The 26,170-nt window shown below is 40.4% G+C and overlaps 1 protein-coding gene across 1 annotated transcript in view; it reads right to left on the bottom strand.

Annotated features, from left to right (window-relative positions):
- The window catches only part of TIAM2 (TIAM Rac1 associated GEF 2), a 174,300-nt gene that overhangs the window by 75,699 nt on the left and 72,431 nt on the right, over window positions 1-26,170 (bottom strand). The window contains exons 3-5 of the mRNA XM_061989021.1: window positions 13,448-13,559; window positions 11,194-12,396; window positions 4,637-5,072 (exon numbers count right to left, since the gene is read on the bottom strand). Of these exons, the coding sequence (XP_061845005.1) occupies window positions 4,637-5,072; window positions 11,194-12,390 (1,633 nt within the window). The 5' untranslated portion in view covers window positions 12,391-12,396; window positions 13,448-13,559. The remainder of the gene's footprint in view (window positions 1-4,636; window positions 5,073-11,193; window positions 12,397-13,447; window positions 13,560-26,170) is intronic.

Raw genomic sequence — 26,170 nt, 5'->3', positions numbered from 1 at the left:
GTTAAAGCATGTAGAAAAGATTAATTCCTTCTTAGTTAAACCAGCTTTTGTGTTTCTTTATTAAATTGGACCAATTATCTCATAACTGCCACCTAAGAAAGCTTTGTATTTGTTGAAAAGATTTGCAGAAACTTTTGTCTTCAAAGAACATGCTTAGTGAATAAACTTCTGAAATTTAAACTAGATTTTCTTGAATGTACCTGCAAACTGGAGACTAAGTCAATTCTAAATAGTTGAACACAGTTTAAAGGGGCATGTTCAGTCTTGTAGATAGTGTAACATGTAAGGCAGAAAATTTGCATCTAGAAAACAAACTTCATCCTTGACCATGACATTCCTGACTGTAACAAGAGGAGCTACTTCTGGAGGACAGCAGAGGAGACTTGATCCCAGTCCCCAGCAGCATGACTACATTGTCATGTTGCCTTTGGCAGTGAAGCTCACTGAAGAAAGGCCTATTCCCCTCCATCTCTGACAGCTTTTCATTGCCACCCATGTTACAATCCGCTGTCCTCTAAGATGCATCAATTTGTCTGTTCAAGGGCTCACAGACTTAACTGCATTGCTAAAATAATCTAGTTATAAACTAGGTTTCTCAAGAATTTCTCTAGGCTAGTTAACTATTGCAGAGAAAATAAATAAACCAATCTCACTTTCACACCTGGGAAATGACAGTTTAATAGAGATTTTGCTGCACTTTTTTAATTTAGAAGATTAATTAATACTATATTATGGCTGAATATTTAACCTGGAAGAACTAAGATTAGATACCATAAATACATTTTTAAAATTGAGGATAACCTAAATGGCTACAAATATCAGAGGCTGATGGGGGATTTTCCAGCAAGACAAGCTTTCTCCAACAGATATGCTCAAATTCATTCAGGAATTAATTTGGTCAGGCTAAATTATCACAGTGATCCCTTAAGGCAGAGTAATAGATAAATATGTTATTGTTGTAAGCCATATACATATTCAGCAGAGAAATTGAAATTCAGCCAATACAAGGATTGAGTTTGCCAGGGCTACAGCATTGTCATATCTTTAGCCCACTTTTTGTTTCTGTTTTCCCTTCATATCAAAGAGACACCACAACATAGGGCTGCAGTAAAACTGAGATTTTGGGCTGACTTTCTGATTCAAGCTGTTGGTGTTTCTGTGTGTTACAAACTGTGGGTACATAGGTACATGCAAATAAATATATCTAGGAGGTGCATAGCAAGGGGGGACAGTTTTGCTGCTACTACTGTTTTGTCCTACTTGAGTTTATGGGACACATTTGCTGTGAAAAATTATGAGGTGGAATACACTGGTCCTCATATAGCCCAAATCTAAAGTATATGAAAAGTGAGATGCATTTCTTCAGTGAAATGGATTTCATCCCATTCTCCAGTGACAACAAAATATACAACAGTTATAAGAAAAAAAGGGGAATAGATATCAGAGGTTACTGAAAAAATAATCTGATGACTGATGACTGAAAAGTTTTCAAGGAAAGGAATCCAAGTAGAAATGTCTCTGTACTACCTAAGTGTATCTTTTGCTATTACTGTTCAGAGAGTCTGGTAGAATATTTACAGTAAGAGCTAATTCTACAAAGTTGGTCCTATCCTTTCCCCTTAACATCCCTCACTCGAGCTTCTTTATGACACAGGAATACTTGGAGATTTCTGCAATTAGAAAAGAAGGACATGGTTTGTTACACTCTGCATATCAGGCATAGCACTTCTGTCATCATTTCAACATAACAGGACAAACTACACTAACAAAACCAAGCCCCCTCTTGTATTCAACAGCACCAGAACTATACAATCAACTCTACTGTATTTTAGGAAAGTGCAAATTAAGCTCTATTTTACACTCCCCTATTTTGCTTATGTGTAACCAAAAAGATAACTAAAGATAGGGTGGTTTATATGTATGCAAATGAAAAATTCTGAAGAGCATGTGTGTGTGTCCAGGTGTATGGCATCCCAGGCATATCTTTGCACAAAGTCAAGCAATTCTTGGAAGCAGCGAGTTTCATAAACCCTGACAGACTCACTGGGATCGATTATTATCCAAGTATCTTAATCAAATCTTGCACTGAAGGAGGAGAGTAACGTGAAAGCAATTTCCCTCATTAAAATAAACTAATTAGACAGTACAGATGGAAGAGAGAGGTCCTCTTCATAAAGGGTTGCTGTTTGAGATCAGGTCTTGGTGGCCCTGAAGGTAGAGCAGAGGCCTCAGGACATGTATAATTTCAAGTCTGGCAGGTAACCAGATGGTTATAAGGCTTCTGCATATTTATAATTAAACACATCTCAACAGAGTGCAAGGAAACATGCTGTTCTCCATTTGCATATGTGGCTACTTTAAGCCGTATTTTTAAATATTTTGTCTATTTAAACTTCAAGAACAAACTAAATACAGATTTATTCGAAACTCTGTGTAAGGAGAACCAAAGCAAGTGCCTTGATCTTGATATAGCATATTATGAAAACAGAACTACACCCTGATACCCAGACAGGCAAGTTTATTTTGGCATCAGAAGTCTCCTCAAGACAATAAAGGTACAAGATTAAGGAAATGAGGTATGTATATTTAAAACAGCTAATAAAGCGGAAGAGATTCTGCACCATGAATACAGCCATATCACCCATCCAAACTAAAAAGTGCTGGATCTAATTCCTCTTATAATGTTAGAAGTTAATAAAGCTTTTTGCAAATAATTTCATTATTCCTTTTTCATAGTTGGAGAAACTTAGGTAGCAAGAAACCATATGACTTGTTCAAGGTCACCAATAAACCAATTTTATAGCAAGGAATGGAACACAAAGCACCTGAATTCCTTCCCAGACTTCATTAGCCCAGAAATGCACAAACTACTAGTATATACCTCAGTTTAGAGTTTTGATAGGAAAGTTTAGAAGCTACTTGAATTTTAGAAGAAGTAGATCAAACTTATAGTCATACTCCATAACGCAAATACATACAATAAAAGGGTGGAATTCAGACATTGTTTTTCCCTTTGTATACACTGCTTGTAAGCATGAATCATGCTATCTGATGATCGGGAGAAGTGATTTAAACTGTTAAGACTGCCTACATCTTGATCCCCTGATAATAGGCCTCTGAATTATTAGTTAGAATTGCTACATTCTTGCAAGTTTGCTTCTTTTATATCAGCACTATCAAGGACAATATACCCAGTACTTGCTGTTTGCTGTTCATTTTTTTTCAGGTGTGCACCCCTGCAGAATTTTGAAAAGGTCAACCTGTGGGAAAGTTGTTATTTTCTCTCCTTCAGTCCCAAATATGCTAGGAAATTATTAAGTTTGATCATTTCCTTACTCATTAACTTAGCATTATATTTACTGAAAGGCAAATCCTTTGGATGCAATCCAGCTCGCCCATTAAATCCCTCTTCCTCTCCACAATAGATGTTATTTTCCCTTTTAGACTTCCTGATACCCACACACTTCTTGCTGCACACCTACTTGTTTGATTACTGAGCCATCAACGTGCACTGCAAGCACGATGCCGAGCACAGCAATAACACAGTAGCTCACTAGCAGCAGCCCCTTTGGAGTGGATTACCTTACCACAGAAGAAGCAGAAGAAGCTTCTTCTGTTTCTCAGAAGAAGCAACCAGGGAAGATGGGAAGGCAGGCATATCTAGGAGTTGGTATTGTGGAGAGAGGATGAGCAGGGTGAAAGACCATTCAGGGAAAGAAGGGAGAGTGGTGAGCCCTCAGAGTGGTCCATGGCAGCTAAGAACAAGAGGAAATGGCCTCAAGTTGCACATGGAGATGTTTAGATTGGAGACTAGGAAGAATTTTTGCATTGAAAGGGCTGTTAAGCACTGGCGCAGGCTGTACAGAGTGGTGGTTGAGTCACCCTTCCTGAAGGCACTTAAAAGATGGGAAGATAAGGTTCTGAGTGACACGGGTTAGTGGTGGGCTTGGCAGTGTTAGGTCAGTGGTTGGACTTGATCTTAAAGGTCTTTTCCAACCAAAACAACTCTATAGATTCTATGATAAGCCTTAGACACTGCAGGGTTTCCGCTGCCACTGCTGGTTCAGTTTCCTCTGCCCTGAACTACATGCTTTTCTGTCTAAACACTCTAGAACTGAGGGATCACCTCTTTATTATGTTGCCATCTGAAGCATTGGAAATGAACTTACGTTCATTTACCCCAACTTTAACTAGACCTCATAGCAGAGCCCAAGGAACTGCGTGTCTGTGACAGGGAACTGGGTATCAAGGACTTCTCCTGATCCTTAAATTTTTACTCCCTCCAAGACAGAGGTGTAACTTCCATATTTTTCTCAGTTTTGGTTCAATCTGGTCTTTGACTTCCAAATACTCAAAAGCATCTTATAAAGCACAAATTCAGTGTGACTACAGACAGAACGATTCCCACTGTGATATGAAACACAAGGCTGCACGTGTAATATCAAAGACACGAGCACCACCTCAATTCAGTGGACTGCTTAGGTACATACTCCACTTCAAACGTGTGGGTATAAAGTTAGGCATAAATTTCTGATCCCCTTACACCTTCTGACAGAAACCAGCATGCATGACAATTGCTGAAACACAATGGAAACAATTGCTGCTGCCAAGCCAAAGGAGCAACGTGGTGGTTTACCTTTGAGTGTGACCCAGTATTGCTTCCACTTCCGACGTGTGACCAGCTCCAGCTTCTTCTCCTTCTGCAGTGTCACGAGGGGTTTGAAGAACAGCCATCCTGCCTTGCGCACCACTCCTTGTTCTTTCTCGTACAACAAATCTAGCTGCTCCAAGGAGCTGAGGGACTCACCACTGGAGTCCTCTGTTTCTGACGAGGTCTCGGTGTTCTCCAGGTTCGTCCTGCTCATCTCCAGCTCCCGCATGAAGTTTTCATAAATATTCTGCCTCAGGGCATCACTGCTGATCGCATTGGTGGACTCACTTCTCTGGGACAGGACATGGCTGGAGCCAGGTGACCACAGCAATGAGGACAGTTGTGATGGTGCCAGCGTGTCCGGGGTGAAGTTATCCATTCTGCTGTCAAAGTATTCGTTCCCATCTTTAAACTTTGGCTCCTGCACATAAAATTATTTTTTCAGCAGTTGCTAGAGTTACAATAAAAAGACACACCCCTTCTGGCATTTAAATTTGTTTCATGTTTAGCCACGGCCAGTTCCTTCATCAAGGGCCACCCCTTTTTACCATAATATCATAGACTTTGCCTCAGTGACACCATCAGTGTCACCACTCATTGTTTTCTTAGCAGAACCCCATTAAACCCTAAACACTAAGTCCATGAGCTTTGGTAATTCAGACAGCTCTGAGTAATCCCCAATTACACATGTAACTGCTGAGGCTTCTGCTACCTGAAACCTGAGAGACTCCAGTAGACAACCACATCCTCCAGCTGAAGCCCAGGCACCACCACTTATACACCTACTTGTTTGAGTACAAGCAGGAAGTGTCACAAATTTATTTGTTCTTACAGGGTGTTTCAATACTTTAGTGACACCTTATTTTTGCAAGGTAGCTAAATTAAGCTTCAGCACAGCTCGGCTGATTTTACCTTCACTTTCTATTTTTCACATAGATTGTGCTTAACCAACACAAAAAAGGTCAAAAGTTGAGAATATTTTAAGCTTGTTAGTATTGACCAATTGACAAAAATCTAATCTAACAGAAAATGTGGTTTAAAAAAAGAAACACACACTTGCTGACTGGCACGAATCCAGACTCCAGAATGCAGAGGTGTCTATTTTCTGACTTGCTAGAAAGCCCTTAGGAGCTTGACTATCTCATCAAGCACTGATGAGCCTCTCTTCTAATTTCATTGTGAAACTCATCCCTTATTGAGAGGACTGGCCAATTTTATTTGTAATAGTCAAGCCTGATGGAGTAACTTGAACTTTGCCTTGTTATACAAATGCTAACATAGGCCTACTTCTTGACATTGCTTGTCAATGTAGGGAGGATGTAGTCTGGAGGTTTTCAAAACCCACCCAGACGTGTTCCTGTGTGACCTGATTGAGGTAAACCTGCTTTAGTAAGGGATTGGACTAGATGATCTTTAGACTCCCATTTACATGATTGTGTGACGTGAGATCTCATTGGCAGATTAAGCCTCTTCTTTGTTATGCCTTTCTCAGTAATTTGCTGACTGCTCCTAACTCTTAGAGGCTCTAGTGATGGACAGGGATTTTTGTACTACCCAACACAGAGGTCCTTGGACTAACTTCACCATTGAGAAACACACCATTCATCATAAGAAGCCATTTATTGTCTTCCCAACTCAAGTGTTGCTGATGTTATTTAGAAGCAACTAAGGTTTAAGAACACACAACACAAAAAACTTCTGACTTTTGCAGTAAATATGTGAGGGAAAAGAAGACATAGCAATAAATACTTCAATAAGTGAAGTTATTACCCTCTAATAATAAAGCTATTCAACTTTCAAGTTTAGACTGCTTCTCTAAAAGCATTTATTTGCTCACAGACTTCTGAACATGAATAAAGTAAATAAACCTTGGTCTCCTGTGAGCTGATCTCACCAGCAGCTTTGAAAGCAACTACTTTTTGGTTCCTTTGCTTCCTACTTGATGGTCTTCATAACTGCAGCAGAAAAGCTGTGTGCCATGTTTTGATAGCATCAGGACCTCCAGCACACAGCCAAGAGCAACAGTTGGGATCGCACGCCCTCCCAAGCACTGCCAGACAAGCCACTCCTCAAGCAGTAGGACACTGCTGGCCCTGGCCTCGCAAAAGCCAAGTTGGACAGAAACCCACATTCTCTTATGGCACACTGAAGTTCGAGTCTGGCTTTTCAGATCACTGTCTGGCAACAAGGACTCAATTCTCCTGGTAATCCGAGCATCTTTCTCAAATCTTATTACAGAATGTTAATCAATGCTCTTCAAGAGTAATTCCCTAAACATCAACAGCTCTGCTTTTTATATAGTAAAGGGAGGGAAATGGGGTGGAGGCTGGGGATGGAATAATCACATGTAATGTGTCTATGCCCACAAAGCAATCATACAACATGGATTGTGTAACTGTTGGCCATCTGCAGTTCACTGGGAAACTGGAATCTTTCTCCATCCTCTTTTTAATTACTGTCACTATATGTGTGTGCCAAAATCCTGTATTTTAATCATTTGACTATTCTCCAGGAACTGACAGTGTCTTCCAGAAAACATTAACATACAGTTTATTCAGAATATCTATTTCTTTCAGTCCCGAGGCACCAGTAGGAAAAACAACACAAGAGGCATATGTAGGAAGGTGTCTACTGTGAAGTGCCACTACCAGAACAACAAGCCTTAATGAAAAGGGTGGGATACAACCTGCCTATGAATAGCCACTAACCACATCCTGTGTTTTCTCCACGCACACAGAAAGGGTAGGAATGAGGAAGTACCAAAGTAAAGTAAATGGACATAGGACCCAAAAGTAATACATATACTTTGCCATGACATCATCACTTGTTTGGATATTTTTAAAGAACAGGATTGGTAGTCATGTAGCCTCTGCTGGTGCTCAGGGAGGCTGTCACTGTAACAGTATCTGGTCACTGCTGAAAAGATCTGACCTGAATTGCACTGATGGTGGTTCCCCTGTCAAATGACTTTCTGCTCATTTTCTCTCTGTTACATCCAGAGATCATAGAATCATAGAATGTTATGAGTTGGAAGGGGCCTTTAGAGATCATCTAGTCCAACCCAAGATGATAGAAAACTACTACTATTTCTGACTGGCTGCATTCAAACATATCTCTCAGTGTCTGAGATATAACCTGGAACAGTTATAGATAATGCAAAAGACAAAGTAGCTAACTAAGATACCAATTCAAGTGATACATGCAAAAATTAGCTGTAAAGAACAATGCAGGAAACAGTGCAGCCTGCCAAATTCATCAAGATCAAAAGCTGAAAGTAGAATGTAACAGTAGTTTTCAAACCAAATAAAAAGATTGTCTTAAATGTGCTTTTCTTTTAAATTCTCTTTACACCATACTTCAGGGTTCTGGCTTAAAGTCAGGAAATTTCAGAAATTATTCTCATAAAGAGGCAGGTGGCCTGATTTTCACATTACACAGTGTTTGCTCATTTTCTCCATGTTATGCACATTGAGTTTACACCACCACCTTCAGCGGTGTCTGACTGTGCAATAAGTCTGCCTAAATTCTGCCCTCAGGTCTTACAAGCATCACATATACCTTGCTGCTCAAGCAAAGTATATTGTGATACAACATTTCCCCAATGCCTTTTCAACAGTGATTAAACTAAACAAGTGCATGCCACACATTAGAGTACCAGTGACGCATCAAGGGAACACATTAGGACATCCTCATGCAACCAGGTCATGGCACAGAATGACTGTAAGTCTTGATGCGAGACTGTTATTAGAAAGGCAAACTCAGTTCCAGGATATAACAGATCAAGTATCAGATCAAGATCAGATCAAGTCAGACATACGGAAACATCCAAGTCACAGGACAGATCCCAGACAAGGGGTCCTCTGGAATATCCCATATCCAAATCTGTTTATAGATGATTTAAAACAGGTGCAGAGGAAGAGTGCCAGAAATAAAAAGGAAACAGACTTCCAACCTTAAGTGAAGAGATGAGAGTCTGCATAGTCCCACACATGAGGGCTGAGAAAAGATACAATTTCTCCCTTTAAATAAACGGTGACATTAATTAATAGGGAAGAGTAACTAATGTAGAGAACAACAGTGGCATCAGAACAAAATGATCCAGGCTACGTTTAGCCTACAAATTAGCAAGCATCAGAGTAAGAGCATTTGGAAACAGCCTTCAAGATGAGAAAAAGCCCACCTGATATTAAGCTGCAATTTGTTCATCAGGAGATTAAACTCCATTGCCTTTCTAATGGCAAGGGACTGGACTCAGTATCCCCAGGCTGTGCCTCCTAGTCTGCACCCTTGTGAAGCAAGAGGCTTGGCTGATTTGTTTCCACTGGGGCAGCCACAGGAACTCATCCACTCAGCTAGTATCAACACTCAGGTCTACTTACAGGCAAATATTCTAGCTTTCACTTACGTTCAGCCTAAGTGACTCACAATCAGTTATTACTAATGTACTGAGGAAGGGACACACTGTTCAGAGCTAAGCACAGAGGCTACAATAGCTGTGATGAACAGTCCTACAAACAAGGACTAACCATCCTACAGATCATAACCACACATGGTACTTCTGCAATTTGAAGTGAAAGGATATGGTGATATAATCTTCACCAAACTACAACGTGGTAACCTCCAGAAAAGACAGCAAGTTGCTCAAAGCACACAAGACAAAAAGTAGCTGACCAAACCTCACAAGGAAGGCAAAATCACGTGTTACTGTAAGGCAAAATCTGTTACTCCCTCTTATCCTTTCTGTCACTAGATACTTGTCTGATAAAAATCAATGACTAACTATTTCCTATGCCTTTTTCTAAGAAATCACTATTTTTGGAACTAGGGCCGATTTCCTTCTACTAGAACCAGATTCAAGCTTGATGCAATCTCACCAGCCAAATTTCCTTACTGCATCTGAAGTCAGTTCACTGCACAGTGAATTCAAAACAGCTATGAATCGTGCACCACAAATACCATTTGGAAAATGTCATAACTAAGTAATACATGGCAAAGGCCTGGGATGCAGAGATCATATGTAAAGCCTGGCTGTAAAATCCAGAACAGCTATGGATGTTGAAACCAGTGAAGAATCCTGTCACAAGGCACCGAGGCTCTTCACTGATTCCGCTTTTTCTGCCGCTCTCTTTCACAGTTGAGTAAGAACATGAAAAGATGGCATCTGATAAAATACATGAGCACCGATGCCAAAAAAGAGAAATAATCCTCATAAACACCTTTCATTTTCCTAGTTCTGTACCCCTTACTTTGGATTTACACAGGTAAATCTTAAGCTGACCTCATTTCTGAGCCTAAGTGTCTGTCAGTTTTACTTTGCAATGACAGATGTCTGTTAAGCATAATACCTGTCTCAATTTCCAACATGGGAGATGGCATTTGCTCTACATGTCACATAAAGCATGGGTTATTATCCAATGCTTATGTGTGATGCCTAAGTTGCCAAGTAGATGTTCCCTTTACTCTCAGCTCAATTGTGAAGTTGACAGAATCCCACTGTTGCTCAAAGGGAGCAGATACCTCACTTAACTGTTCACAGTGACTGTTCCTGTATGAGAAATACTAGGGAAGATTAAAAAAGAAATACAAAAATAATCTAAACCAAAACTGAAAACAGTTTCTGTCCTCTGTCTGTTTATGAACTCATGTGCAGAAGTCTAGGCAGTCAGGCATTTAAAGAACTGATTCTGGGGTCTATAGCTAGAGACAAGAATTTCATTCTGACCACAGGCATCCTAAACTCCTATTAATGGGATTAGCCTTAAATTCTTGTAAAGAAACATCCTTTCCCTCCTTTCTGCCCTCCTCCCATCTCCTTCACATCACCATCTCACAGCGAGCCAGATGGCAACTCAAGCTTTTTCATCTGGTGAACTAAGCTGACATGCAGGAAGGAGGAAGGTGCTCTATGTAATGCCTTCAGAGGAGGTGGTGGCACAACCAGCAGCTCTAGTCGATACTCTGCATTTGCTGACCTTGCTACAAATGGACTCACAGTGAAACCAAAGGAAGGGATGAAGCCAATACTATAAATACTGCAGATGATCTTTCAAAGTCCCTTCCAATTCTTAAGATTCTGTGACTGTGAAATAAAGAAATACCTGCAAAGATATTTACAACATCCTCCTTCTACTTCTCTTTCCACGCTCCTTAGATAATGTATGCTGATTCATAGTATATATATAATATCTAGGTTATATTTTCATAGTTGAAATAAAGAGAAGGATTAAAAATTCCAAGACACTTTGTAAGTAATGCAATGATTTCAAAAAACAATACACTGAAGAGATTAGGCTGCACGGATTGGAGTTAGCTAAGAAGATAACAAAATACGAAGGCAAAGTTTGCACACACAGAAACATTGGGGTTTTTTTGCTAGTGACATTTCAGACAGGTCCAAGGATGCAATACTTAGCAGAATTCCACAAATTAATAAATAAGATTAGCAACTAATTGTCCTGTGATAAAGACAAATGTGATGCAATCACTGCATTTATAAGAGGAATCTACAACTTTCAGGCACTTAGGTTGGGGTTTGCACATACCTGCAGCTTCCTTTTCTTCCTCGAGAGACTTCCTGTCCAGTCACTGATGCGTCGCATTCGATTTTTTAACGTGTCTTTCTTGGATACATCCTCATTGAGTGGCTTGGACTTTCTGCACGGGAGTGTGTAGGAGGAGTAATGTGCAGGACTTCCCTGCTCCACCCTGGAGGGAACATCAATGTCTGAAGCAAATGAGACACGGTTGCTTAGGCTGCCATGAGTGTCAATATACTCATCAGACAGCCTGATCTCAGGCGGAGGAGTGCTTTCCAAATTTGTATCCTTATAGAGATCTCGGAGTGAGGAAAGAGATGAACTTTGGTTGAAGGACTTCTTGTTGTTGCTTGCTGGGAAACTGGCATGAATGCTTGTATCTGGAGTGCTCCTGGTCAAATATGAACCATCCAACTCATTGATATCCCCAGCATTTCCCCAGAGAGAGTCATACCATGAAGACTCGGAGCTGAGAGAGCTTCCTTTACTAGATCGAAGCCTTGAATCTGTAGGTGACAGACGATGGCTTGAAGAACAGTCTGCGCTGGAGTTTCTCCTGACATCAAGCAGATTATTCGGCTTAGATTCCAAGGCAGGCGAATACCTCAGCAACTGGACTGGTCCACTGGACTCCTCGGTCGGTACCTTGCTGTTGTTGCTGTTGTGGAACTCGACTCTCAAGCAACCATCCAGTTTCCCCAGTGTTTTAATGAGAACTCTTGGACTCCTCCTGTCCTCTGATGGACAGGTTGACGCAAGACTCTCGTTCTTTCCATAGCAATTTAAAAGATGTCCATTGCATTCTCGAGAGGCAGCGTGATTACTTTCAGCTTGAAGGCCAATATAGTGGAAACCGTTCTCCGGCAAAAACACCATGTTAGGTCCCTGGCAGTAGTCCCCTGAGGTATTTGTCCTGTGTTTTACATGGGCATTGCTTTTAGAGACCTTCACCACAGTGTCACCAAGTCTAGATGCATAAGGCTGGCTACTTTTGAAGTGCGAAAGGCAGCTTCTCGCAAGGGACCTCGATTTGTAGTTTGAGCTACTACTGCCATGTCCCCATCCATGCATTGAGCAAGACTTTTCATCTTTAGCATGAATGCTGCGAATTTTCAGAGAGCAAGGTTTCTGCTTGGCACCAGCTGTAGCAGCAGCATGATTTTTCGATCCCTGAAGACTGTACTGGCTTTCTGAATTACCCATTTTCCACTAAATTAAGAAGAGTTTCATTAGAAACAATGGCTAGAAGACAGAGTAAAAAATAACAGACCATTTTTACCCTCTAGACAGGAAAGTGCCTTTTTAAAAAACGATGTGAAACAATGGTTTTTTAAAAAGCCATTAAATAGCCATTTACAACGTTAAATTCATAATTGAACTTATTTTAAGGGCAGGCTAGAAGAGCCTATTCTCTGTATGGTTCATTACCTCTGTTATATAGCTGGAATCTAACTACACTGAAAACATGTCAACACCTTTCCCCACTCACACCCTTGGCAACATCCTTTTCTTATAACTTACAAAATCTCTGGCTCCCAAGAACAATGGCATAATGAAAGGGAGACAGCAAGATAATCATAACTTAGATGCAAAGTGAACTGTACTTTCAGAGAAATCCCTTCTGCCAGGAGGCAAGCCCACTGCAGTTCAGCTTGGCTGCTTTCTGTGCAACCAAGTGTTGCCTCAATATACTGTTCAGCAAACCCGAACTTTGTGTTTAAATGGAGTTAAGCCAGGAGAGAAGAAAAAAACCCATACCAAAAGAACAGAAACAAAACCCAACTTGGAGAGCGAATGGTCTCGTCTTCCATCACAGCACAAAATTGCATTATGTTCATTCAGCATGGCACAGTTTGATAGTTCACTTAGTAAAATGCTTTTCAGCTTTTTACTGAATTCACAGTAAACAGCACACACTGGAGCAATCAAATTGCCCCACTGAGACAACTGAAGATTTTCCCCAAAGTAAAAAAAAAGATTGATCTGGGGTTTTTTTGTTACTTGGAGTGAATCTTTGCTGTTTATAATCAACAGAAACAACATCAAAGCGCTTTTTCCATCAGCACTATGTTTCCTTGCATGTTGGATCTCAGACTTATCACTCTTAAGAGAACACATTGCAGTCTCATTGAAATTTTTGTCAAATGCGCCTTTGTGAAAGCACAGTATTATCTTCTATAGTTTGCACATGCTTTAACATCCCTAATTCTAGCCCTTAGTGCATTTAGGTGAAAAGTGTACTAGAAAACAAAGGACAAACCTGTAGGATCACTCTCAAACACGGGCACGGTTAGCAGTCAGTGTGCTCTGCATTGTCTTTGTGGCCAGCCACTACACTTGCCAAAACCAGGATGGATTTGCACACAGCCTTCCTAGAAAACACCAAAAAGACAAAAAAGGCTCTCAGTCAAATAGAAGTTATACTTCGGTCCATCTGCATGCAAAATAAACACCAAAAAAAGAAGTTACAAACAGAGAAGAGAGGTCTGGCTTAAGGAGGTTACTAGAGTTCAGAACTACATTTTTACAAACATACTTCAACAACTGACATTGAATTAATACAATTAAGTCACTGTTTGGGTGTTTTAGCTTCTAATTCTGCTCTTTGGACGAGTTCCTGTGGGACCTACTGGTCTTGCTCTGGCAGGGGGATTGGACTAGATGATCTTTCAAAGTCCCTTGCAACCCTTAAGAGTCTGTGATTCTCCCTTTTCACTGAAAAGTTAGGGGAAACTTTAATCCGCTTCCAGTTTTCTTTTTGGAAGACCAATTACAGATGGCAGGATTGTGCTGTGATCCATTACAATGTGGACCAAACTGATCAGAGCAATCTCCCACAGCATCTGTTTATCCTTCCCTGTGCCTGGATTTCAACTGTGATCCTTGCAGTGAAAGGCCATGACACAATTCATTCCGCCTCCTTCTTCAGGTTTGTTCTAATTTCAAGTTAATCTGTCAGTAAAACAAGAAAAAGGCCACATCAATCACTGCACACACCTAAAGGTAACAAGACCCAAGTTCTTCCTGACCATCTGAACATATCATCTCTTCACTTGGCACACAAAAGCCGCAGCTCAAAATAAAAAGACAGAAGTTGAATTTTACAGAACTCACCAGTAGTTTAGGGATTGAAACACTCAGTAAGAAGTTGCAATAGATCTTAGTCTCAGTCTGGGAGCATACTTTTTAGCTAGAAACCATCCTAAATACAATAGCTGCCTAAAAATATTCCTTACTGTGTAAATTCAGTGTCTCTTGTTAATAACTTTTTATTGAATAATTACTTGATTATAACATGCAGAGGTTTTCCTCCTTTTGACTCATTTGGTGGCTATTTATTGTGCAGGAATCTTGAAGATATTTAAAGGAATTCACTTTACCAAAAATGAAGGTAAAGGCTACAATCTAGAACTAAAAGCAGTCTCAACAGCAAGCCTAGAAAAATTTAGTAAATAAGTGACTTAGAAGAGAATCACAGAACCAGAGAATGGTAGGGTTGGAAGGGACCTTTAGAGATCTAGTCCAATCCCCACATATCCTGTAGGATCATGCGAGATGTATGTATCGTGTAGATGTATGTATCATGCATATATTATGTAGATACATCCTGTAGGATCATGTGAGAGATGCTACAGACCTATACATACGAATTTATGGCTGTTACAGCACAAGGATATTTGAAAAAAACAGATAAGTTGCAGAAATTTCATCTCACACTCCAATAAAAAAAACAAAACCAAACCAAAAATCTGTTTAACTTGCTTGCTCTAACAATTTGCTTTACAGGTTTGATTTTCCTATGCTGCTAAGTGTATCCATTTATGTAAACAGTTTTCAAAACGTCATATTTAACATGGATCAAACACAGAAACTTCCTAAGCCCCAAGCTGCAGAACAAATTGTGAACCCCCAGTAAAACTGCCTTCCCTGATCCAGAAGGCTCAGACCACAAACAAGCAATGAGTTTACATTCAGAATTTTTCATATGGGAGCAGAATGTACATTCAACAAGGGGGCTTTGAAGGGCTTATATCTATTCATAAGGGAACACTGAACCAAATTTGTCTAAAGAAACAGGCAAAAAGACCATCTGGTCTCCATAGTGATTGTGCAATGGTTAGGTAATCCTTTTAACAGAGTGGGTAGTGAGCAAGCTGCTGTCATGAACCTCAGAAGACAGACATTCAATTTGTCAAGGCTTGAGCTCCTGCCACAGGAACCATTGTACACATCTGATCCCATACACAAGTCACATAATGAGTGAACGAATAAATTTATCTTGGGGTACAATGTGTACAAAACAGTGTCTCAGTCTGTGAAGGAATCAGTGAGCAATACAACAGAACAGTCAATTAATCCTATAGAAATAGCCTCAAGGGATTTTTCTCAGCATCCTGTCCATCCAGAAAGCTATGGTAGGCTAAACATTCACCCATACTGTGACAACCAATCAGGGCATCTGCAAGGCTGCACAAAGACCATTACTCTGAAAATCAGCTGTGATGCCTTTCTCTTGCCTCACACTTGTGTGGAGAGATTTTATTTCTAATTACAATGGTGGGGTAGATGAAGCAGAGTGAGCCAGCTTATTCCAAAAGGCAGCATGCCACCAAGCCTGGGGAACACTCCTGGACAAGCTCTGGCTGTGCTCACTCCCAAACACTCACAAATTTTACACTATTTGAACTGTGGAAGGAAGCACTGAAAATTTCAGTGCAGAGGACAAAGTCCAACTTCCCCAATACTTCTCACAGCAACCTACTACTGCTTTTCTCTCTTCCTATGCAGAAGGATGAATGCTTCTTGTGAGCAAAAGCAGTTTGTAGGAATATTTTCTGCAATTATAATCAGTATATTTAGAAAGCAGCTCACTGCACCTGAAGATGACTTTTAAGAGTTTATTTGCTTTCAATTATACCCATGTTCCCTAAAAAAGACATTTTTAATCTTCACCTTGGTTCCCCTTGACACATTAAAATAAAACCACAGCTATGCAAACATACTAATCCGGGAACCCCACCATCCCCACCACACCCCATAATTAACACAAATCATAACCCCAGAGCTAAAAAAGTATTTCCCCGTCATGGGGCTTCTCCACATAAAGTTCCCCTAGACTTTTTTGGCTCCAAAACACAAACACATGAACTCAGGAGCTGTTCCAGAGACGCGCCTACCACCTATATTCCTTCATTAATACCACCGCAGCTAGACGGCTTTACAAATACTAGAAGGGAAGGTTTGCTGATGAGATACAAGGAGGTTTTACATTATGAGTTAGTGGGAGATCTGAGTGAAGAGTGACAGGCTGCTCTGCTGGTCTCACCTGCTACAGCAAGAACACACACCAAACATGACGTTGCTGAGAACTAGGCTGAGAATCTTGAAAACTACAGGTCAGAAACTGGCAAGCTCCAGATTGACAGGCAGTGAGCACAGACTGTAAGCAGACTGAATGCTCTGCAGCCACCGTCAGCATCGGACAGTGGTCATATATCAGTCACAAAAAGCTTAGAGGTTGTGGCTTCATCTTCCTAGAGATGATCAGTTGATTTCCCTGACTGGGACTGATCATCTTGCTTCTGAAGATGTCATAAGAGCTCAACTAATATCAGGTCTAGCAATATTAAGCTTTAGCCTGGAGATAAGCTACCCTCATGCACCAAAACATCTGGACTGGTCCAGATGAGGATAACATGACTCCATTAAATTAGCTGCACTGAGTGAGGATTCATTAAGAAATACAGGAACTTATGAGAGTCTTCAGAGTTACCAGGAACAATAACACACAGTAGAAGAGTTTAAATTTAAAACCTCCTGTATTTAAGAAGAAAAAGACATTTAAAAGAAAAGTTGGAGTAAGAACTAGGAAATAGGTAAGAGCTAGAGCTAGCTGCTCCTCTCCTAAAAATTAAGAGCCTGCACCTTTTCAATTTTTTAGAATGATCCACTAGGATTTCTTCAGAAAGCCTTTCCTTGAGGAAAGAACAGAAAATGATCCAAGAAAGAAATAATCTAAGTATGTATTCCTACTTGCAGCTTAAGCAGCAACCATGTATCACAACCTCTTCAGACTTTATTCATCAACAGGAAGACTGCTAGCTGTATCAGTGCAGGACCTTTCAAGAGAGCACAGGACCAATTCTGAAGGTACCTGCCACTAGGCACAGTCCCTCACAGTCATCCACATGGGTCTAAACATCTGCCAAAGACAGGCAGAGCTTCAACTCATTTTGCAGGGATATACAAAGAGCCTTTATATGCAAAGTACAGAGTAAATCCTACCAACTACTCTCCAATAATGAAGCAAGAGAGAGAGTCATGTATGCTTTCTGCTGTGTTTGAAAGCCACACTTCCATAAGGGCAGGTAACGACTCCCAGCTGCAGAGTGAGATCACAGTAGCCACCTTCAAACTGTGGAGCGGGGAAGCAGAGAGAGGTGAAAAGGCAGCGCCAGGGTCTTTATACAGGTGGCTGCTCTGAGTGCATGGTTCATCAGTGCACCACAGGAGACTGTCATCAGCATTAATGGAGAATCTGGAAGTATCTCTAAGCAATAAAAACAGGAAACAGAAAGCCCCCTCATTTATTTGAAATTACCAACTTGACTTTTCATGGCAGATCTGGTTAAGAAACATTGCAGGCATTGATGTACAGTAACTTTGCTAGTGGTTTTCTACAGCAGGAAAACCTTAGTTTGTTTTTTCAATTGACCAAGCATTTCCCATTTTTTCTTTCAAACTATTTCACGTTGTCTTTCTCTCACAGTTAAAACATTGTCCATTTTGAACGGCTTCTAAAGTCTTAACTATCTTTCACATTCTAATGGGTTCACAAGTTTTGCAAAGACTCAATGTGCTTTGTGAATTCTTACAGGGATACAGAATTACTGGTTTGAAGTTTTAATTAACTTTTAATCTACTTTGTTTTTAAATATGAAAGTAATACAGATTGTGAGAATGTGAACTTCCCTCTCCTTCCTGCACAGCTGTGTATGGATGGATATGTGAAATTAATGAGGGAGGCAAGTTAGCACAACACTGTAGCTGGATTAAATGTGGAGTTTCTTACTGGAAATAATTTACTGTATTTTTTAGAACTACGCACTTTGGTCACATGCTTCCACAAACCAGAAGCAGATTTCTTATTCTTGCCATCTCAATCGCATTCCTATTACAAAAATATACCATAATAATTATACTGTGGTATTCTTGGCAGGATACTTTGCATTATATACCACTGTATTCAAAGAATGAACAACCAAAACACCACAAGTATGCCTTTCTTAAAAAAAAAAATAGGACTATTTTGCCTTACAAATCCAATTTGAAGCCAGAATTCCTCACTCACCCATTAGTCTCTTTAGAGTTATAGTCTCCTGCGTTAGGAACTGTTTGGTAGCTCACAGATCAAATTAAAACCTATCATTTTTCTCATTAAACATAAGTAGTGATTATGACCCAGGACACTTCTTTTCATGCTATGAATCATACCTACATTGTGTATAGACTTTTAGTTTCATAGTTTCGGCAAGAAAGGGCCAATCTCAGTTTCTTGTTCCTTCTCTGAAAATAACAATCCCAACAGGTCTACATAGATACACTACATCAGAATTACACATCCCATACCTGGGACACTATTTCTGCTTTTACTCAATGTGTTCTTCTGGATCCAAGACATTGGCAGCTTAATTAAATTATACTTTATAGCTTTCAAGTCAGTGCAATGTGGAAGGCTGAGTCAAGACTGAAGATCTTTATCATATTACACCAGTGCCGATACAATCTAAATCTCTAGGGACTTATTTTTCCTTGGCAGGAAAAACAAATTCCACCATTTGTAAATGTTATTGAATTTATACACAATGGCTAAAGTGCACATCCATATAAATAAAAGCCATTAAGCTCGTTAAAAAACAAAACAAAAAAAAATCCAACAAGCAACAGGAATTCCAGCTAACATCTCAGCTTAATGCAGTAGCTGCAGTAGTTGCAGTGTTTATCTGTCAAAGGATCTATTTTCTGCCCTTGAAGAGGAAAGTAACTCAGTGATCTGAAAGGCCTTTACTTCTCCACCTACTCTGGTTCTAAGCATACTGGCAGGTCTTGAGGCAGATTAACCTGATGCTTTCAAGGGTTTTCAATGCCTGGGGCCTCCAGCAGGCACCACAAAGGAGTCAAGATTCTCCAAGATGGGGAGCTTCAGTTCAAGCCTTACTGCCCACGTAAGGTGTGGAATAACAACATTTCAAAGATCAAGCTAAGGTCTGAACAGTTCTTGCCTGGGCTCAGACAAACTCCTGAAGAGGTCTCTGTCTTAGTCCTCCTTACTTGTGATAGCAACAGGAGATGAGACTAGGGTGTTCTGGTCAAGCCGTGATTTCTCAGACCACACCTGGAATACCTGCTCTTCTCCTGTCTGAAATCAGCATATGCTATTAAACCAAAGTCAGTAGACAGCTACAGCGATATTCTCTAAAATGTACACACTCAAAAAGGCTATTTTTGGATCAGGAATCATTTTACAACGTGACAGTTGGCATAACACCTTTAACACCTTCCATGTCTACTGGAACAACTCTTAACTGTTGTCACCAGTGAAAAAATTCCAGCAGCAACCGGTAGGACAGTGTACCCCAGCCTGAGGGACAGGTGCTGGGGTGGTTGTGAGGCTCCCTGGCTGCCACCTATTACACAACCTGCTCCACAGGCAGGAGGTAGAAATCACACTGTATTTGGCATAGTCTTTTCTACTTCTCAGTTTACACATTCATAAACACCTGAGGGTGTCTATTCCAAAGTAAATGCATTCCCACCTTCAGCCCTAGGATTTCCTGAAGAGGATAGAGGATGTGGGAGTTAGACACCAGAAGTAAACTTGAGACATAATCCCTTGGAAAATTAAAAGCAGCTCTTGATTTTTGCATGCCAAGAGTTCTACAGCAGTAACACATCTTACGATTTCCTCTTCTGTACCCATATAGTAACAGCATGTTACTCACACATTAAAAGAATAAAAAAGTACCCTGAGGATTAGGTTTCCCCACTAAAACACTCACTTTATAGCTTCACATCTACAGAGTACCCTATTCAGGGACAGTCTTCTCTTCCATGATATGTGGATACCCTTTCCTGTTAAAGGTGATCAGATTAAAGAAATTTCTATCTCTTGCTGCTAACTAGTCATTGCTATACATTGTAAAATGTTACCAAATCATCCACCCTAAAGGGAAAGAAATGCATGATTTCCAGAATGAAGTATGAAGTCACCAGTGTACAAAATTAACTCCGTGACCACATCAGCAACAAGCATAAACAAAGCAGAAAACGTTGGTTGCACTGCAAAAGCAATTAATCACCTCCTCTTCAAAAAAAAGGAAAAAAGGCAGGGGAAGGGGCTCACTTCTCCATTTCTTACTTCCCTTTTGAAATTCTTTTTCTGTGCCACAGAATACAGCATTGTCACCGTTTGTGTACAATTACAATTATTTTAAAAAAACAATCTGTGTAGTATTAAAAATCTCTTTAGAAAGACCAAAACCTTTGCAAGATCTATCTGCCAGATGCAGAAAAGTTCTGGTTTTCCAGATAATCCCAGTTCAGTGATAGAACCAATGTTGACTGAAACTCTTTCCTCTAGCACTTCACATACACACAACTCTTGCTTGGGTACACTGGCTACTTATTGCAAGTGACTTTAAGTGTCAGTGAGAATAGGCAGAACAATTTAAAAAAGAAAAGATATGGGGAGATTATTCATCATACGGCATTAGGAGAGTCACTTTCATGCTACGGAAACTGTAGCACTCTCAAACATACTTTCTCATACTTTACCCAAAATAAGAATCCAGCCCTGTTGTAGCAGAGCTGTAAAATGATCTTTGTGGTGGTTCTTTCAGTAATTCAGGCAACTGAGTTTGACAGATGACCCCCGAGAATGGTTTTCTGGACGAAAACCGTTCATCTTGGGTGCAGTCAGTGATAGCCGAGGCAGTGCAGGAGTTGCAAGCCCTGGCACTGCAGCAGCCTGCTCTGCCCTCTGCTTTCAGAGGCTGCCCAAGTCTTTCTCTACTTTTCTTTCAGCTCCCCAGGTCTGGCCAGCAGCCGGCAAGCAGAGGGAAGACTGCTCTCCCCCAGCATCTTCCTCCCTGACTCAAGTGCCCCCTTCCCACCTGCACTTACCTTCCCCAGGGCGCTGGCTTCAGCCTCCTCAGCACCCCAGCTCTGTCGTTGGGGACACGGACGCACCGATGCAGGGACTCTCCCTGCCCTGGGCATGCCAGGAAACTGTGCCTAACACTTCAAAAACACTCAGCCGTTAGGAACTAAAAACAGATCCTGCGCGAGGCTGGATGTATTTTTGTCTGCAGGCTACACACCCTCCTCCCGTTCAATTTTTTCCATTGGTGGAACAGCATGATGCAGAGGGTGGTTTTCCACAGGCCGCCTGAAATGATTACACGGGCCGGCCTGCCACGATGCTGGGCAGCCGCCGGGGAATACGCTGTGACTGGGCTCTTGTCTGACCCCACATTCCTCAGCCACTGGGCTGCTTCCACAGGAAAGCTGCTTGGAAGGCTGTTGAATGGAGAGAAGTTTGCCTGCCTGAAGGTAGCTCCAGGGTCTCTTCTGCAGGGGGGAGGGGGGAGGCAGGGGTCAGTCTTTTGGTTTTGCTTTTTTTTTTTTTTTACCCTGTTGATTTTTTATACTTGCTAGGAGGGAATGAGTATTCTTAACATCCTTGTGTGAGATGCCCTGGCAAAAATGTAACTCCCAAAACCACAGCAGGAATGTTGTAGTCATGAAAACCCACTCTTAAGAGTGGCTCTTGGTTGTGTTTAACAATTCTGCACAACAGCATCACATATACAACCGCAAACTCTGGTTCTCTCTTCCTCACTGCTCTCTTTTGTCAGATCTTTTTATACTGTCCTATGCAGAGAATTAGTTGGTTTTTAATAACTGACCTCGGATAAAACAAATCTCTTTAGATGCAAATGATATCCACAAGTTTCAATACACTGAGCTAGGCTATTAAATCTGTAGTTAAGTGCATGAACAGTTGCTTTATTATCAGACAAGCTATAGACTTCACTGATTGCAGCAACAGTTGGTGAACAAACTCAGCCAGAAAACAAGGCATTTATTCAAATATTCTAATAAAATTGCAGGGTCACATTCAAGTGCCAAGCATGAAAATACAGCCAAGTTACACTGCAGATGACGTATTCAGTTGAAAAGAAACGCATGAACACTATAATAGAAATGATTAGTAACCCACAAAAGCCACAAATCAATATTTATGTCCACAAAAACTAAATAACAGTTTCCATAGTAACACAGGAATTGCCACCTAAAAAAATGGACCTCTGTTTCACTATGTCCACTATCCTGTCTCATTACAGAGGAAACTCCAGAACCCAGCAGGTCTAGAGAAATTTGGAACGGAATTCTATTTTATGTCCAAAGCCCAGTTACATTTAACTCCTCCACCGGAAAACAACAACTTGGATCTCTTCTCAGACTTCACACATTGACAATATTAGCACTGAATATTCTGTCCTCATCATTGCAAAGAACAAATCTTTCTTTGAATTCTACTGACCTCAACTAAGTTTTCCATAAGGGAGGTTCACAGGTTAGTTTTTGTAAAACCTAACAGGGCAGAACATGACTTATGCCATATTCCTAATTCTACACCTGAATATATGTCTGGGGGCTTTACATCTGCTTGTCCTGGTAATAACTTTGCTCTCTGTGAAAAGCAGACTATTTTATTTTTCCTGTTCTCAGTACAATTATATTTTCTTCACTCAGCTTTGCTGTAGTCCAACTATTTCATTATCAGGCCAGATCCAAGTACTGGGACTAACCTGAAAGCAATGACAGCTCACAAGTCAAAGCACCAGGTCTCTCTCCAGAGCAATAGTTGGCCTCCAGTCCCACCTCTCTTCTCACACACAGTACTTCATTTTCCCCATGAGTCCACTTTGTAGTTGACTAAATAAACTATGTTTTAATAATTCCTTAGATAAGCTTAGCCTCCAATGAGCTTAGGAGCCTTTCATCATCATCTATTTTGTTAAATTTATCTTTGTTAAAGGTGAATGTTCAGAAGTATAAATACTATTCTCAAATATGCCTCTCCAGCACTTTGTTCAATAATAGTAATTCTTCCCTAACTCCAGGAAAAATACCTGGACTGACATAACCTAGGACCCAGCTGAATCACATTAGTGCCTCACAATCTTCCAGCAACAGGTAATAAAGCTGTCCATTCTCTTCCTCTTTCATTTTCAGAGGTTGACTTTCAAAAGTCAACAGACATTGCCACTACTAGTGCAAAGCACTCAAACCTATATTTTCTCCTTCTTCAAGTTCACTGCATTTTACCATTCCAGTCCTAGGGGTCATTCAGCTATTTACTACATTATTTCTAATCTACCTGTGTATTTACCATGTCTCCCACTTTTTATGAGCCAGTTTCATCAACACATTCCCACTTTTTGCAACAAGCCAACCAACATACATTAAGTTTGGTTTCAGGACTCCAATTGATACCTCCCCCAGAGTCTTTTATTTTTGCTTCTACCTCTAAAATATTCAGCCAGTTACTTTCAGTACGCTGGCACTGCATGTTGAAGACATACTTTTTGGACTTCTACTTGACTTAAGTGGAGCTTTAATGCCCACCATCTCAGGGCTGTTGTGAGTGCCTCTCTCTGACCACGAAGCCTCCTCCTGCTTTGCTCCTTGAAGAGCTTCTTTGCAAACAGGCAGGACAAGCTGACAAGGCTTTGGTACAGTCCAGCTTGAGGGTCTGCATTTATTACATTCCCAAAACTGAGTCTCTACTTCCACCTCATCCCCTTTATTTTCACCTGCTACCTTGCGCTTATCAACTTGGGACAATCTGATAATTAAACATTCTCTGGAGATCAACAAGGAGTAGGCAAGATCTGTGCCGAAGACAATAGATTAATCTCTTATTACTATGTGAAGTATTTACGTGACTCACAACCTTCCACAAATGCATGACTACAACATTGCTGGGAAGGAGAATGGCATCGTTACCCTCACTTTCTCTCTAGAAAGTTGCTAGGTCATACAGGAAATTAAAGAGTATTTCAATGCAGTAAGAGGAAGCTCAGTAGCTTGTATTAATGCATGTCTCTGCTAGCTTAATAGCTCCTAACTATTCTATTTTGCAGGGAAAAAAAAAGTAGTTTGTGCAGAGAAGTCCATAATGGAATTAAAAATAAATCTTGTGCCTCAAATAGCAGGTTGGTGATCTACAAATACTCTAGATTAAAAAGATATTATTAAGGTTGTTTGTTAAATGTGTTGTACAGAATATTTTAAAGTCAGGAACTTATTTTTACAGATGGAGATAAATGAGTTTTCAAAATTAAAGACAGTTATTTTAATCTGTGTTTTACATATACCTTTACTTCAGATTTTACTTTGAAAGTGCTAAGACCACTGTCATCAGTCTTTTATTTTGGGAGCAATAGAAATTCACTAAGAAAAAACAGAAAATGTGCATATTCCCAGTATTCCTGCTAGGAAGATGCCACTCTTCCCTAAAGTCAGCCCAGTTTTATAAAGTTATGCCACTCACACAAAATATATTTTCCTAGATATAGTCCAGTCCATTTGTGAAAGGACAGTTCTGTGCTTTGTCTCTTGTCCTCTTTTTCCTGTCTTGCCTGACAGTGTACCTGGGTCCATAAGGTCTCTTAGCCGATACTCAACTGATGGTCACTGAATGGGCACACGTGGACAGATTTTGGTACTTTGCTGATCATGGCTTTAGCACAGACTAGCAGACGTATACAGAGACTTCCCTTGAAATCCAAAACATGTTCCCATGTTCTCCAAAACAAAATATGAGTAGGAATTAAAGATGTCTGAAGTAAGAAATCAGGATTCTCAAATCAGAAGCCTCTAATGGAGCTCTCAAGAAAGACAGGAAGTTGTGCTACACTAAGTTTAACTAAGCTGCTAAAAAATAATTACATGTTATTGTCAACAAGATAATATCTAGAGATTAGTTTTGAAGTCTTCTTGATTTCATGACTAAAACATCTGAATTATGCAACATCTGCTAGAGAAATATTTTCATTAAACTGTACTCAGGGTCCATCCTTGGTATCTCTCGCTTTTAAAGGGAATTGCACAAGAAATGCAGTAGTCTCCCATTTAGCCAGTGGTGAAAGGAAACCCTATACCATGTGAAATTACTCCAGAAGATGTCAACACAGTTTCTGAGAATTTCTCTCTGTTCTGCAGACCAGTACTCATGCACTCAGCTTCCTGATCTCATCTCCAAATGTTTGTCAGATGGAAAAGGACAAAAATAATTGAGGTCATTTGTTACTTAATTCAGATTCAGATGAATTAGGGTAAACAGAAGCATATATGTTAGCACATTCCTTCTCACTAGAGTTCACAGATCTCAGCAGGCCTTTCACTTTACAAATGATAGCATCAACACAAGTCTAATATCTCATGCTGTAGGTCAATAAATGTTAAGCAATGAAAGACAATGCAGATGAGCATAATTTTATACCCCCAGCTATCACAGAAACAATGGTCTAAGTGGCTACTACCTTCCTGACAGATGCTCCTGATCTCATCATGAAATGAATGGCATGCTCCTCATCCTCACCTCCCTATGGAGCCAGCGTGCCCTTGCCCAGCTCAACAGAGGAGAAGGGCTGCTGTTCAGGCACTCTCCCCACACAGCTCGTGCTCATTTCAAATGGGTGACATTTAAGGTGATCAACCACAATCAGAGTTTAAAGCAGATGAAATTTTTCCTCTATTTTTATATTGCGTGGTTCTTTAGCACTGCTATAGACATGGGCTTATTATTTGTGCTTATGACCTATTTTCAAGTGAGTTACAGAGAAAAGTTGGAGAATCAAAGTGCCTCTGGTTACCATCTTATTAATTTTAGCATAATTAAATGAAGCATGAT

Source organism: Colius striatus, chromosome 2, assembly GCF_028858725.1.
Source record: "Colius striatus isolate bColStr4 chromosome 2, bColStr4.1.hap1, whole genome shotgun sequence".
Lineage (NCBI taxonomy): Eukaryota > Metazoa > Chordata > Aves > Coliiformes > Coliidae > Colius > Colius striatus.
This window is presented reverse-complemented; position numbering and strand designations above follow the sequence as displayed.